The sequence below is a fragment of the Pteronotus mesoamericanus genome, unplaced genomic scaffold, assembly GCF_021234165.1.
Source record: "Pteronotus mesoamericanus isolate MK-2021 breed Mesoamerican mustached bat unplaced genomic scaffold, CSHL_Meso_final scaffold_174, whole genome shotgun sequence".
NCBI lineage: Eukaryota > Metazoa > Chordata > Mammalia > Chiroptera > Mormoopidae > Pteronotus > Pteronotus mesoamericanus.
The window spans coordinates 24,135,243-24,150,345 of record NW_026555309.1 but is presented as its reverse complement, the minus strand read 5'-3'; the positions used below and the strand labels follow the sequence as shown (position 1 = coordinate 24,150,345).

Sequence of the window (15,103 nt, the reverse complement as noted above, 5' to 3'; positions counted from 1 at the left end):
CACTAAACAGTGCCCTCAGTTTGCAGGATCTAATTGACATGTATAAAATACCTCACCCAACAACAGCAAAATACATTCTTCTCAAGCTTGTGTGGAATGTTCACAAGACAAAGCACATTCTGGGCCATAAAACATACCTCAACAAATAGCAATAATAAAACAGACCATAGTCAAATTGAACTAGAAATCAGTAACAGAGAAATGATGGTAAAATATCACAATAGTTTAAAAAAACACACTTAAAGTATTTTGAACCAAATGAAAAAAAAAAACGCAACAATCACTAAAATTAAAAACAGAAAACTGATGGGAAAAAAATCAACAAAACCAAAAGACAGTTATTTAAAAAGACTGATGAAATTGATAAGCCCCTAGCCAGACTGACTAAAATGACAGTGAGAAGACACAAGTGAATTTTAACAGAAATGAAGAAGGCCATCACTACTGACCCCATGGACATTAAATTAATAATATAGGAATATTATAAACAGCTCTATGTCCACAAATTTGATAATCTAGATGAAATGGACCAAGTCCTTGAAAGACACAAACAACCAAACCTCACAAAAGAAGAAACATAATTTGAACAGGCCTGTATCTATTAAAGAAGTTGAATTAATAATTATTAACCTTCCAAAAGAGAAGGTACTAGGCACAGTTTTAGCTAACAAAAATGAATTAGCTACCAGTGAACGAAGGTCAAGGTAACTCAATAAAACGCTACACAAACTTGTGGAAAGCTATGAAAGACATGAAAGTACAAAACAGAAAAAATGACTGATTTCCATTCTGGCTAGGCCATTATTATATTGACTTTTGCAAAGCAAGAACACATACCCTATGGTAGGTGATGCTGTGCTTACAAAGAAACCCAGAGTAGTTACTTAGGACCTCTAGCTATGGAGTTTCTGGAATAAATCCAGATGGATTCACTGGTGAATTCTATCAAACATTTAAAGAAAAAAGAGTATACTAATTACAATCTCTTCCAGAAAAGAGAACTGGAAGAAATACTTCCCAATTCATTCTATGATGCCAGTATTATACTAATTAAAAAACAAAAACAAATAAAGACATTAAAAGAAAGGAAATAACAGAGATCAACATCTCTCATGAACATATAAGCAAAAAGCCTCAAGACAATATTAGCTAGCTGAATCCAACAATTTATAAAAAAAAATTAAATACAATGATCAAGTGAGATTTATTCTCAGTATGCAAGGCACTCATAGGCTACATCAACATTTGAAAAAATTCACTGATGTAATCCATCACATCAACAGGCTAAAGAAAAAAATCTTACGATAATATCAGCAGATGAAAAAAAAAGCACTATTCAAAAATCTAACATTCACTGATGATTAAAACTCTCAGCAACCTAGGAATAGAGGGGGTACTTCTTCGACTTGATAAAAGAACATCTACAAAAAAATCCTAGTTATTCAAATGAGGGTCCTTATGTCTGATTAAATTTAGCTTCAAATCCTAGCTTTAGACGTCATCTCTCTCTCTCTCTGTATGTACCCCTCAGAGACCTAGCCTACCCCCTCCCCTTCCCTGATAGTTAGCAATCTTCGAGGAACCAGAAGACAGTACCCCAGACTTGACTAAGGCTCACAAGGTCTGGACCTCTGGCAAGCCAAAGGTTTACCTCTTGTCTTAAGTTACGTTCCAGCTTCTGAGTCCCAAGGTGGAACAACTCCCTGGCTACTTTCCCATGAAACCAGACAAACATCCACAATTTTTTTTGCCTGTATGTATAATAAATTAAACTGTATTAAAGCTTAAGCAAACCAATGATGCTTTACATAAATAAAAAAATACATGAATAGCTTCACTATTTTTGGTTAAAGAAAAAAAAAACTGTGTCAACTGGCTATTCTGATAAATCTGATCAAAATTTTACCCAGTTCAATAATACCAGATTCCTAAATCCCTCTGTGGTGATGTATCACATAAACTTGAAATCATTCAACTTTAAGAAAGTATTCCCAAGCCCAGTTAAAAATAACAACAATTAAAGCCATCTTGATATTATTAATGCTTAACACTTAAGGGTGGCAAGCTGCTTTGAGGGCATTTTCCAAAGTCACCCCTGGTTCTAAGGAAATAGCTAGCCTTATTTAAATTGCCTACAATTACAGTAAAAATAAAATGAACATTCATAAGATAAAACACATTTTTAACAAATAAAGCACACATTTATACTAAGAAATACCTATGATTCTTGGATAATAAGGTTGACCGACATTTTTCTTTACTAGAATATCTCTTAAAGTAGTATTAGATAGCACTGCCTGAAACTTTTTGGATAGTTTCAAAAAGTCTTCTCTCAGATTGCTAAAATGATAATCTTAATACACAATATTAATTTGGGATCCAGCCCATAAAAATTAGAGTTAATTAACTCTGATTATTTTACTCAATGTATTTTTAAACAAGAAAAACATTCTGAATATTTTCCTACAAAGTTAAGCTTAAATAAAAAATTTAGGCTGCAATAAAGATTTGGTAACTACTGCTTATGTGGAATAGGAAAATCAAACACTTCTACAAAACCAAACTACAGTCCCTTATTCATATCATTTTTTTAAAAAGATATTCAGGATTGGCAGAAATGACTTAAAGGTACTTTTCCGTAATCACACAATTTTGTATTCTATGAATAGTCTCTATGCTCTCTGCTTAAACTTTCAGAACTGTATAATTTTGCATAATGTCACCATAAAAAGATTAGTAAATACAGAAATGGAAATCACTGACTAAGATTTACCAGAGTATACTTATGATTAATTGGTTGATGTCTTCTCCCTTTCTTCCCATACCAGAGACGAGACATTTCCTTTCCAAGGCAAATTAAGTTACATCAGATTTCGTAAGAACTGGTTTAAAAAGCATTCTTCCTCTGTCAAAGATAAATTTCCAGCACAACAGTCCTTCCTACTACAGTGACAAAACAGTTTGCTAGAGACAAGGATTTGATTGACAATACAGAGAGCTAATCACTAAGTAGTATCCATTGCAAAGAGAGTCCTGAGTGGAGACTATAAAGATGGGGAGGGAAGACAGGGTTTCCCATGTGTAAGTTTGGTTGCGCTGTACCCAAATGTGCAAAGAAAGGGCTCAAAAGTTTAAAGACACAGTGCATGTATTTCCAAACACTAAGTACACCAAGAAATATACTAAAACTATCTCAGTCATAAATGTGTAGTAAGTCCAGCACCCAGAGTCCCTCCCAAAGTACACAAATGATTTCAATTAACATTTTGTTTGCTCAAAATCACAAAATTTTATTCTTTATATACATCTAAGAATCCTATAAAATGTCATCTTTCATATGAGCATTTTTAAAAACAGTAAGATGTTTTTTGAGGACCCTTTAAACCTCAAATTTCATAGAATGACTATGTAAAAACCAAAGCGAACATAGTACAAATAAATCCTACAGAAATACTCAAAGTGACCTGAAAATTCTTCTGCACTGTCCATTTTTAAATGAATTTTCTAACACGTCTTGAAAAAGTACTTATATTTATTATGACTACATATACCTCACTAACTAGTAATAGGCTGAATATAACCAAAGAAGTAAAATTTTAAGATTTAAATATTATTTAAGCTATAAACTAAAATTATCTGGTGCTCAATTTAAACTAAAATATAAATGTCATACTAGAATACCTATAAATTTCTTCCATTATAACCTAAGCTTCCTCCTACCCCTTTACCTTGTGTTTACACCCAAACCTTGTGCACACGGTGACACCCTTTGTGCACATACCACCTTTCTGGTACACAGAAAAATGCACACTATACCCACTTACCCACATCGCCTTCCTCCACATTCCAGCATGAACAGGGCAGAGCACTCCACACTGCACATCCTCCCTCCCTACACATACACTGCCATCTCCCCCGCCGCTTGTCTCCAACCAGCCCTCCACATGTGCCCTAAGATCTCTCTCCCACAGGCTCTGATAAACACACTATAACCAACCCCACACTCATGTCACTATATAGAGTCCCATGTTATACCCACCCCCTCCCCACTGCACTCCCCCTACACACACCAACATTACATAATCTGATGGTGGAGGGAGCATTTTGACAACCTATCCATTACTTAAGCCATATTTTCTAAAGTTAAAAATACTATGCATATATCAAAATGAGGTTTAAATGATACTTTACACACAGACACACACACATACCAAGAACAGGATAGACTACTTTGTAGGTTGTCTACTCAACATACATCCCCGTAGATTCCTCAAATACAGCTTTGATCTTGCTCAGGGATCTTTTCAGTTATGTGCTTCTGAGAAGGCTGCATCCATGCCTGGAGAGGCTGTGTCCTTAGATCTAAAACAGTGGCTCTCAAAGTTTAGCCTGCATGACAAGCACCTGGAGCATTTGTTAAAACAGAATGCTGGACTTCAAAACCAGTTTCTGGTTAAGCAGACTGGAAAGGGGTCTGAGAATGTGACTTTTAAATAAATGCCTAGATGCCGCCGCTGCTGCTCATGGGCTGGGGACCATTGTTTTTTTTTAAAATTTAATCTTTTTTGTATATTTTTACATTACCTTTTAGTCCTCTTAAACGCCCTCTGCCCTCAGCAATCACTACACTGTTGTCCATGTCCATGAGTCCTTTTTCCTTTTTGCTCAATCCCTCCACCCCTTACCACCCCGCCCTCTGCCCCCGTTAGCTGTCAGTCTGTTACCTATGAGTCTGTCTCTATTTTGCTTGTTAATTCAGTCCGTTCATTAGATTCCACATACGAGTGAAATCATATGGTATTTGTCTTTCACTGACTGGCTTATTTCATTTAGCATAATGTTCTTCAGGTCCATCCATACTGCTGCAAAGGGTGGAAATTTCTTCTTTTTTACAGCTGAGTAGTATTCCATTGTGTAAATGTACCATAATTGTTGTATACACTCATCTATTGATGGACACTTGTGATGCTTCCTTATCTTGGTGATTGTAAATAATGCTGCAATGAAAATAGGGGTGCTGAAGTTCTTTGGAATTGGTGTTTTGGGTTCCTTTCGATATATTCCCAGAAGTGGAATCACTGGCTCAAAGGCAGATTCATTTTTAATTTTTTGAGATATCTCCATACTGCTTTCCACAGTGGTTTGCACCAGTCTGCATTCCCACCAACAGTGCAAAAGAGTTCCCCTTTCTCCACATCTTCACCAGCACTTGTTGTTTGCTGATTTATTGATGATGGCCATCCTGACAGGCGTGAGATAGTATCTCATTGTGGTTTTAATTTGCATTTCTCTGATGATTAGTGATGCTGAGCATCTTTTCATATGTCTCTTGGCCATCTGTGTGTCCTCTATGAAGAGGTGTCTATTCAGGTCCTTCGCCCATTTTTTAATTGGGTTGTTTAGTTTTTGGTGTTGAGTTTTGTAAGTACTTTGTATACTGTGGATAGTAACCCCTTATCAAAATTAATATCCAGATATCTGTTGCATTTTTATATGCCAATAATGCAGTAAGAAAGGGAAATGAAGAAAACAATCCCATTCACAAGTGCTACAAAAAGAATAAAATACCTAGGAATAAGCCTAACCAAGGATGTAAAAGACCTGTACTGGGAAAAATTATAAGACATTGAAGAAAAAAATTTAAAAAGATACAAATAAGTGCAAGCTCATACTGTGTTCATGGATAGGAAGAATTAACATTATTAAAATGTCCATACTACCCAAAGCAATCTACAGATTCAATGCAATTCCTATCAAGATTTCAATGACATATTTCACAGAACTAGAACAAATATTTTAAAAATTTCTATGGAACCACAAACGGCCCCACATCGCAACAGTGATCCTGAGAAAGAAGAACAAAGTTGGAGGAATCACGCTACCTAATATCAAAATATACTATAAGGTCACAGTAATCAAAACAGCATGATACTGGCTTAAAAACAGACACACAGATCAATGAAACAGAAGAGAGAGACCAGAAATAAACCCCATACCTTTATAGTCAATTAATATTTAACAGAGGAAGCAAGCATGTAGAGTGGGCTAAAGAGTTTATTCAATAAATGGTGTTGGGAAAATTTGACAGATATGCGCAGAAAAATGAAATTAGACCACCTTCTTACACTACACACAGGAATAAATTTAAAACGGATCAAAAACTTAAATGTTAGAGCCAAAACCATAAAAATTGTAGAAGAAATAGGTAGCAAAATATCAGGCATTGCTTGGAGCAATATTTTATCTGATCTATCTCCCCAAGCAAGGGAAAACAAAAGAAAAAACAAACAAAATGGGACTACATCAAATTACAAGCTTTCGCATAGCAAAGGAAATCATCAAAATACAAAGACAACCCACAGAACTGGAGAACACATTCACAGATACATCTGATAAGGGGACCATATTTTGAAAAATAACTAAACCACAAGGAAATATTACCTCTCACCTGTTAGAATGGCTATTATCAAAAAGCCAAGAAGTAACAAGTGTTGGCAAGGATGCGGAGAAAAGGAAACCCTTGCATACTATTGGTAGGAATGTAAATTGGTTCAGCCACTATAGAAAACAGTATGGAGGCTCCTCAAAAATTTAAAATATAACTACCATATGATGCAGCAATCCTAATTTGGAGTAAATTTATTTGAAGAAAACACACTAATTCAAAAGATTTATGTACTCACATTCTCTGCAGTATTACATTATTTACAATAGCCAAGATATACCATAGACTACTACTTAGCCATAAAAAAAGAATAAAATCTTGCCATTTGCAGCAACATGAATAGACCTTGAGGGCATTATGCTAAGTGAAATACTCAGTCAGAAAAATACCATATAATCTCATTTATACCTGGAACTCAAAACAACCACCATCACCACAACTACCATCAAAAATACTAAACTCACAGATAAAGATTACAGATTGGTGGTTGCCAAAGATGTGGGTGTAATGGGTGAAGGAGGTCAAAAGGTACAAACTTTTGGTTATAAGTCATGAGGATGTAATGTACAGCATGTAACTGTAGTTAATAATATTGCATCTTTGAGTTGCTAAAAAGAATACATCTTATAAATCTTTATCATAAAAAATCTTATTTTTAACTACATATGATGGCAATGTCAGACTTATTGTGATTGTCATTTTGCAATATATACAAAAGTGGATCATTATGTTGTATACCTGAAACTAGTGTGTTATATGTCAATTATAACACAAGAAAAAACTGGTTTAAGCTATTTTGTGTGATTTTTCTGTTTCTTGAAGCCAAGTGCTTCCTAATTAATAAGCATATTATTTAGCAAACATAAAATGAACTCAGTAAATTTCCTGTTTGCCCTTTCTTTTCCCTTAGTGTTCAGAAATGTAGTGCTAGGTCATTTAAATTTGTCCAGACATCCCAGACGTCAACTTATCATTAGTGTAAAATAACGGACTACACCATGAAGCACTTTTAAAAACATAACCAGGTGAACATAATCTGTTCTCATAATTTAGATATTAATTTAATAATCTTTTTTTCTCTATTTTCTTTATTAGGGCTGAAATTACTGAGTTACTGTACTTCATATCTGATTTCCTCTGTGTTGGGAACAGCATACGAGAAGCAATAATACCTAACCTACCATACTGAATGTATAAAGTAACATTTTAGAAGTAATTTTAATATTTCAAATCATAAAATAGCCTGTCATTCATTCACCTTGTCTCTTCTCATTCCACATTAAATGACATTTTGGATTTTTAAGGAAAATTTTATAGCCCATAACTTTTGACTAGTAACTGAGAAAGAATTTTAATAGGCAAAGCAAAACACTGGTTTACAATTTTCCTGAGGTAGACAGTATTCTCATTTAACATTATTAGTAATGAAAAGAGACTATGTTAGGCATAACTCTGGGTATTAAATGCCAATAAGAAAAAATGTATGAATAGTCTACAGCTAGAGATCTATTCCACAGCATAGTGCCTAATAATATTGTACTATATACCTGAAAATTGTTAAGAGGGTAGATCTTTTGTTGAATGTTCTTATTAAATAATAATAATAATAATGATAATAATGGGAAGATTTGGCATTGATAAAAATGTTTATGGCACAGATTATAGTAATGATTTCATGAATGCATACTTGTCTCCAAACTCATGAAGTTGTATATATTAAATAGGCATAGCTTTTTGTATGTCAATTACACCAGAATAAAGTGGTCTTAAAAATACTCAATATAGAAATACTCTATAAGACAATTTGTATTTACACATAACTTCTAATTGTTTTTAATGCTTTTGATCTCTACCTTTTTCAGATTTATTGAATTTCTTCTGGAGTTATGGTTTGTAATACTATGTGATTTGATCAATATAAAAAATTAATTACTTTAAGAAATATGACCTTACTTTATTTAGTGACTTAGATATAGAGACTACTTTCATTTTGAACAAAATCAATTCTGTATGGATTTTGCTGGCTAGCTGAGAAGAAATAAGAAATGTTTTATTTTACATATTGACTCAATTTTAATTCTGGTATTATTTGTGCTTTAATTTAAAAATAAAAAACAAACCCATATGTTTAATAAAATGAATATTAGAATACTCATATTTGGCAGCTTATGAAATAAAATATTGACCAAATAACTGAAGCCTCCCGATATTGGTACTTCTTAGAAATTCCAGCCAAAAAAAAGACATTGCAGCAATATCAAACTCTTGTAAGTCTTCTTTGCATAACCTAATAAACAGCCATAGCAATACCTCTGCTTACTTAATGACAATTAAGAAAGCAGAACTGATTCCAAGTGACAATTACCACATACTAGTGAGAAACCAAATCCAATAAGGACATACTGTAATAAATGTTACGGCCTAAAATGCCAATATTAGGTTAAAGTTTTTATATTCATATAATTAAAATGAACACTAAAAATTAATATCAAAATGGGGAAAGTCTATAAATAATCTAAAAAGTTATCTAAGTCAGAAGTAGATTGTAAAATATTTTGAGTGTGTACAAAACCTTTGCAGAGATTTATGTAACAAGTAGTCAACATGTTTACATTTATACTTACATTTAAATAAATAACCTAAGGCTGTTAGAGAAAATGTGAGTAATGTCAAACACCTAAAAATGAACAAGTCATCTCAAATACCAAAAATCAAATCAAACATATTTTTATTAACACTTCAGCAAGGGTAAGCAGTGGGAAGTAAGCCAGAGAAATTTTCTAATATCAACCAATACTTCCGCAAATGAAAAACATTAATATGTAGTATAATCTATTGGCATATAACCTTAGCCAACCCATATTTTAAAATTTCACCAATAAGCATAAACCAGGGAGGTAAACTTCTAAACAAATCAATTAAAGCTAATTTAATAAAGTCAATTTCTTTCTCATTTTTTATCATCTTAGTAGCACTGGATGTTTTAATAAGTAGGTTTGGAGTATGGGAGATACGGAACTACAGGTGGTATAAAATTAACTTAGAAATGAAAAAAAAGAAAAACATTTTCTGCCTACTCTTACCCCACAAAGGAGTGAAATTCAATCCAAAGGACGAGGGACAACAAGCAATTTTAGCTTTAAAAGTTCCACTTTTAAGGCCTGTGTCATCAAGCAGCAAGACTGACCCACTCTACACATGTGATACTTTGAAACCTAAAACTTTCAAAGGACTCTGCAAGAGAGCCTCTTAAAGATGGTACTTGGGGTTGACAATGATGTAGCCCACGGGGTACAGTAATGTGCCCTGAAACCGCCTAGTGACAGAATACAATTGACCCGTATTACTGTAGCGTCATTTTACTTCATGGTAAGAAATTTAAAAATTCTTTTTATATTACATCAGATAAATCAAGAAGGTGAGTGCAAAGTCCACATGAATCTTAAAGGTAAAACAAGCTTCAAAGATATTTCAGGCTTATTGTGATGGCTGCTGCTTTAGACTATACCACGGGGCTCTTGGGTACTTGTCAAGTATATCAAACTTTAAAGAATATCTGATGAACAAGTTCAAGAGGCACAGATCAATAAATTAAAGCCTGGTATGTGCACTCAGGGGTACTACAAGGAGAGGGAAATCAACATGTGGTGGGAGTCCTTTGGTACGACAGGGAGCTATGCCTGAAGTATTGTATCATCATGACTGCTACTGAAAGGAAAACATGTTTTTTAAAATAAAGGCCCAAACAATTAGAGTAACCTTTCTCCACAGTGAACCAAATCTGTATTTTTAGTGTGCAGATGCAACACCAAATAAAGTGCAATATTTTGAAAAATGTTATACCATGTAACTTGCATGACAGACTTGAAAATTAAACTATATCGTGATCAACAGTCAGAAAGAACCTTCCAGTCTTAGCATTGTGTAAGTTTAATGTAATACCTGAAGTGGTGGCACAGGGTATACTATAGTGGTTCTTCCATTGCCACTACACAATGAGGAGCTTTAAAGAACACTGATAACTAGATCCCATCCCCGAGTTAATTCTGATTTAATTGGTTTGAGGTCTTGTGACCCTGCGCAATAAGATTTTTGAAAGTCCTTCCACATGATTCAGAGGTTCTGCCAAGGTTGAGAACTTGGTGTGTTAAAAAGAATATAGGCTCTGAATTACAGGCTAATTACCATGATTTATTACTATAAGCAGTACATTTTCAGCCAAATAAGGAAAAAAGCTTAGAGAAATTATCTGTACAATAAAAATGATGGTACATGGTTAAATGAGCTCCTCTAGATGTGACCTATCAATTCACAGGAAATTCAAGGCCAAAGAACATAATAATAACACTATGCAAAAACAGTCAGTAAAATCCAGACTGTGGGACATTCTACAGGAAAAATCTGATTTCTTTTCCAAAACTAAAATTACATGGAAAAAAGTACAGCAAAGCATTGGAGGAAGAATCTATAATTACAGGGACTAGAGAAATATTTTAACTAATTGAAACATTTGGATCTTACTTGGATCCTGATTCAAATAACATACTGTAAAAATACATTAATATTGTAACACATTTTAAATGCTTTTATGAAATTTGAAAAAGTGTAAACATTCATTTTATATATATTTTAAACTTTTTTTTCATCAAAAAAGATTTATTCAGGTAAAAGAAGGGATCACAATTCAGAGCCTGCAGACATGGTGAGGCATGTGCAAAATCTCGTATTTTAAACATCTTTACGACATATGAAGAAATGTGAACTGGGGAATAGGAGAAATTGTAGATGAAATAAATTGATAAAGCTGAGTGACTGATATATGCAAATTCATTATACAATTAATCTCCATTTTTGTAAGTTTATTAAATCAAAGCACTATTAGGAAAGAGCAGGTCAATAGGCATCTTTCCCCACCTTTCCCTCAGGACCATCCTAACTCTTTATTGAAATGCCATTACAGCTCTTCCTTTTCCAGTGAAATCCATTAAGAACCAACCCCATCAAAAAACAAAAAAGTAACACTTTTCACAAAACTACAAAAGCCCTACATATGGCATTTTCCTCACTTCGCATGCTCTGTCTTCTCACCGGATACTGGCTGACACCAGTATGCTCTCAGTGGCAAGGTAAGGTTATTATTAAACCCCTAGTACCACAGAAATTCATAATTAACAAACTCAAGATATGATGGTTAAAAAAATCCAAGGGTGAGGTAAGTTGATGCTTTATTCTAATTATATTTATATTGACTAAATAGAACAGTAAAGAGCATATATTATAGAATATCAATCTCATATATATCTTAAGTTTTATGTATAGAATTTTCTCAGATTCTTTCTCCAAATATTCAGGAATATTAGTTCTAATGTTTCATTACAGGTTCTTTCTTTTGGCCACCTTAAAATTGTCTAATTTTTCTTCCTTAGTAAACATGGATTTCTGCTGCTCTCACTTCTCTCTGGAATTCACTCTACAAAAAAATCTCCAGTACTGATCTTCTTTCCTCTTCCTTTTCTAATCACTTCAAATTTCTAAATTCCAGCCTTTCCTAATTATCTTCAATAGGATTGCCTTTCAATTTGCATGTTTTGAAACTGAAATTTTTCACATATAGAATTTTCCTTGCTATCCCAAGTGCACACTTTATTAATTTTAGAATGGTTTAACACATTTTAGGGTAATGATTAAGACAGGGTAGGATCTCAAGAGTTAAAGTTAAGCAGTAGAAGTACTAGAAAAAATAATCTTGGAAAAAGGTTAAAAAGGAAGATGATAAATATTTCCGGATTTTCACAGTATATAGAAAATGGTTATTGATGCACATCAGAAGGCAGAACAAAGACAAATGGGTTAAACTTGCAGAAGTATGTTTCTTTAAACTCATAGTAAGAAAAAACTAACAGAGTTGTCCTAAAATGAATGTCATTGCCCTTTGTGGTATGAGAGCCCTGGCCAGGTGTCCCAGTTGGTTCGAGCATCGTCCTGTGCACCAAATAGTTGCGGGTTTGATTCTCGATCAGGGCACATGCCTAGATTGTGCATTCAATCCCCAGTCAGAGCACGTACTGGAGGCAACCAATAGATGTTGCTCTCCCACATGGATTTTTCTCTCTCCCTCTCTCTCTCTCTCCGCTTCCTCCCTCTCTAAACAACAACAACAACAACAACAACAACCCAATAAAATCATATCCTCAGGTGAGGACTAAAAAACTGTAAAATAAAAGAAGCTAGAATGTCAGTTAATTTCAACTTTCAAAGTCTATGGCTTTATTAGAAAATATTTACTACAACTGACATAAAAACTTATTTTAGGATATAGACCAATTCTGAAAGATAAGTGGAAAGAAGTTTTATAACCAATTTTAATGTATGCCCCAAATTATTCATTAACCCATAAATATTTATTGAAGATAAATTATACAGGGTGAGGTAAAAGTAGGTTTATAGTTTTGAGTACATGAAACACAGAGTTCTTTCTTGCATTATTATTTATTATTGTATTATTTTCCATACAAACAATTGTAGAACCTACTTTTGCCTCACCCTGTATACCTACACTGTTCTTAGTTCTGAGGACAGAACAGTGTATGAAACTGCCCTCATGGTGCTTACATGAGGAAGGAGACAAGTGGGAAATAGAATAAATGTGGGAGTGGAAGTAAGTTTACCATATGCAAAAACTTCCCGACTGTATAAATTTGTGGTTAGCAACATATTTCTGCCTAAATAACAGGGATAATAAAGATCTAAGTATCACTGAAGCAGAGCAAGAGTAAGTATACCAGATTGTTTTAATCAAATAGACTGGCAGCCATAATAAATTCATCCTAAATTCTAAGTCACCTATTCTCCATCCCTAGATAGGAAAAAACCCAAAAAATATCACTTAATATATTTAAGCACTCTAATTTTATATAAGTGCTCTAGCCAAATTCCTTTTACAAATATCATTTTAACATTTAAAATATTTTATGTCATTATACTTTTGTTCAAACTCATGGAAGGTACAACACCTAGAGTGATTTTGGATGGGAAAAAAAAAACTTTTTAGGTCTTAGTAAGCATCAGGCACTAGACTGTCACTGTACAAGAGAAATACAAGATATAAGCAATCATAAATTTTCTAGTAGCCACATTAAAAAAAGAAAAAGTTAAATATCTTTAACCCAATATGTCCAAAATATAATTTAAAATAACACATATAAAAATTAATGATATCTTTTATTTTTTCTTTCAATTCTAAATCTTTAAAATCCAGTATATATTTTATATTTAAAGAGAACATCTCAATCCAGACAAGCCACATTTCAAGTTCTCGATATCCATATGTGGCTAGTGGCAACTGTATCTATAGAAATTACTATTCTATGCATTACAGAACATCTCAATGAAGACACTAATTTTTCAGAGGAAATACTTGATCTTATTGAAATTTGCATTTATTTAAATCATATTTAGATTTCATAAAATTTATAGTTGAAAAATTAGATTCATAAATCCAAGTTATTCAAGTTACCCAAATGAATCCAGTATCAGCTTCTAAATTTAAATTAATTTAAATAAAATTAAATAAAATTAAAAATTCAGTTCCTTAATTGCATTAGCCACATTTCAAGTACTTGGTCAGCCTATGTGGCTAGTGGCTTCCATACTGGACAGTACAGTGCCGCTTCTAGACAATGCGCCAACAAGTGTGGGGGACCGTGAAGGCTGGTGTCAAAAGCCAGGTTAAGCACTTGGCAAGGCCACGCTTGACCACCTGCATCTGCTGCCGGCAGCCCGAGCCCGTGGGGGTTGGGAAGGAAAATAGTTAACTGCAAGCTTTAGCTGAATACGACTGCAGCCTTGGCAGAAGAAAGTTTTATCATTTAGGTAGCCTGGGAAATGAATAATCTTCGTCTGCAGCTGCAGAAATGTCCCTGAGCTTCATTTAACCAACTCCCATAAAATAAATGCAGAGACGGTGTTCAGGGTCATTGTCGCATCAGAGGACAAGGTCCCACCTTGCCCCTGCTTATCCTTAAACTGTCTTGAGTTGGGTCTTTGTGTTGTGTTTCTTTCTCAATCTCCTGTCACTCCCACTCCGGGACCTCCACTCCCCGTGGATTGCAGCAAACAAGTTTTTAAATTAATATTTTTATCTTCTATTTTCTTATTATTTTAATCAATTCTGGTTAAAAACAGGTAAGGAGACATTTATTTTTCTTTAGAAATTATAACCCACAGAGTCTTCCATAAGGACCAAGGTAGTTCCTTTGAACCAAATTTGTCAATAGTGAAATAATCATAATAGTCTATTATTTCCAAAGTGCTCCAAGCCCAGTGGAGTAAAAATCCCCAGTTCTCTTATTTGATTGAAAATACTGCCATCCACCTTGCACCCAAGTTACAAACTTCACTGTTACCTGGTTGTTACTAAGTCTAATCTTGTTAGTGATGTAATTCCTTTTCAGAAAACTTTATTTCATCCCCTTCCACTCTACCCTCAACTGTTGCTACCTGAGTACAGGAACACATCTTTGATTACTTGGGCTACTTTAAAAGCCTCCTAAAGCTAATTTTAAATACACAGGGATTATCTTCCATTTATATCAACACCCATAGAACCATCACCCAGAATAAAATATAGAACACCTCCAGCACTCTATGAAGTTCCCA

General features: G+C 33.9%; 1 protein-coding gene across 8 annotated transcripts in view; it reads right to left on the bottom strand.

Annotated features, from left to right (window-relative positions):
- OXR1 (oxidation resistance 1) overlaps positions 1–15,103 on the bottom strand; it is a 370,698-nt gene that overhangs the window by 15,563 nt on the left and 340,032 nt on the right. The window contains exon 1 of one of the 8 annotated variants that reach the window (XM_054590391.1): positions 2,774–3,044. The exons of 6 other annotated variants lie outside the window; for them this stretch is intronic. In XM_054590391.1, the coding sequence (XP_054446366.1) occupies positions 2,774–2,839 (66 nt within the window). In that variant the 5' untranslated portion in view covers positions 2,840–3,044. Of the gene's footprint in view, positions 1–2,773; positions 3,045–15,103 lie in introns of those variants that run through there. One more of the 8 variants, XM_054590392.1, reaches the window with a different exon arrangement.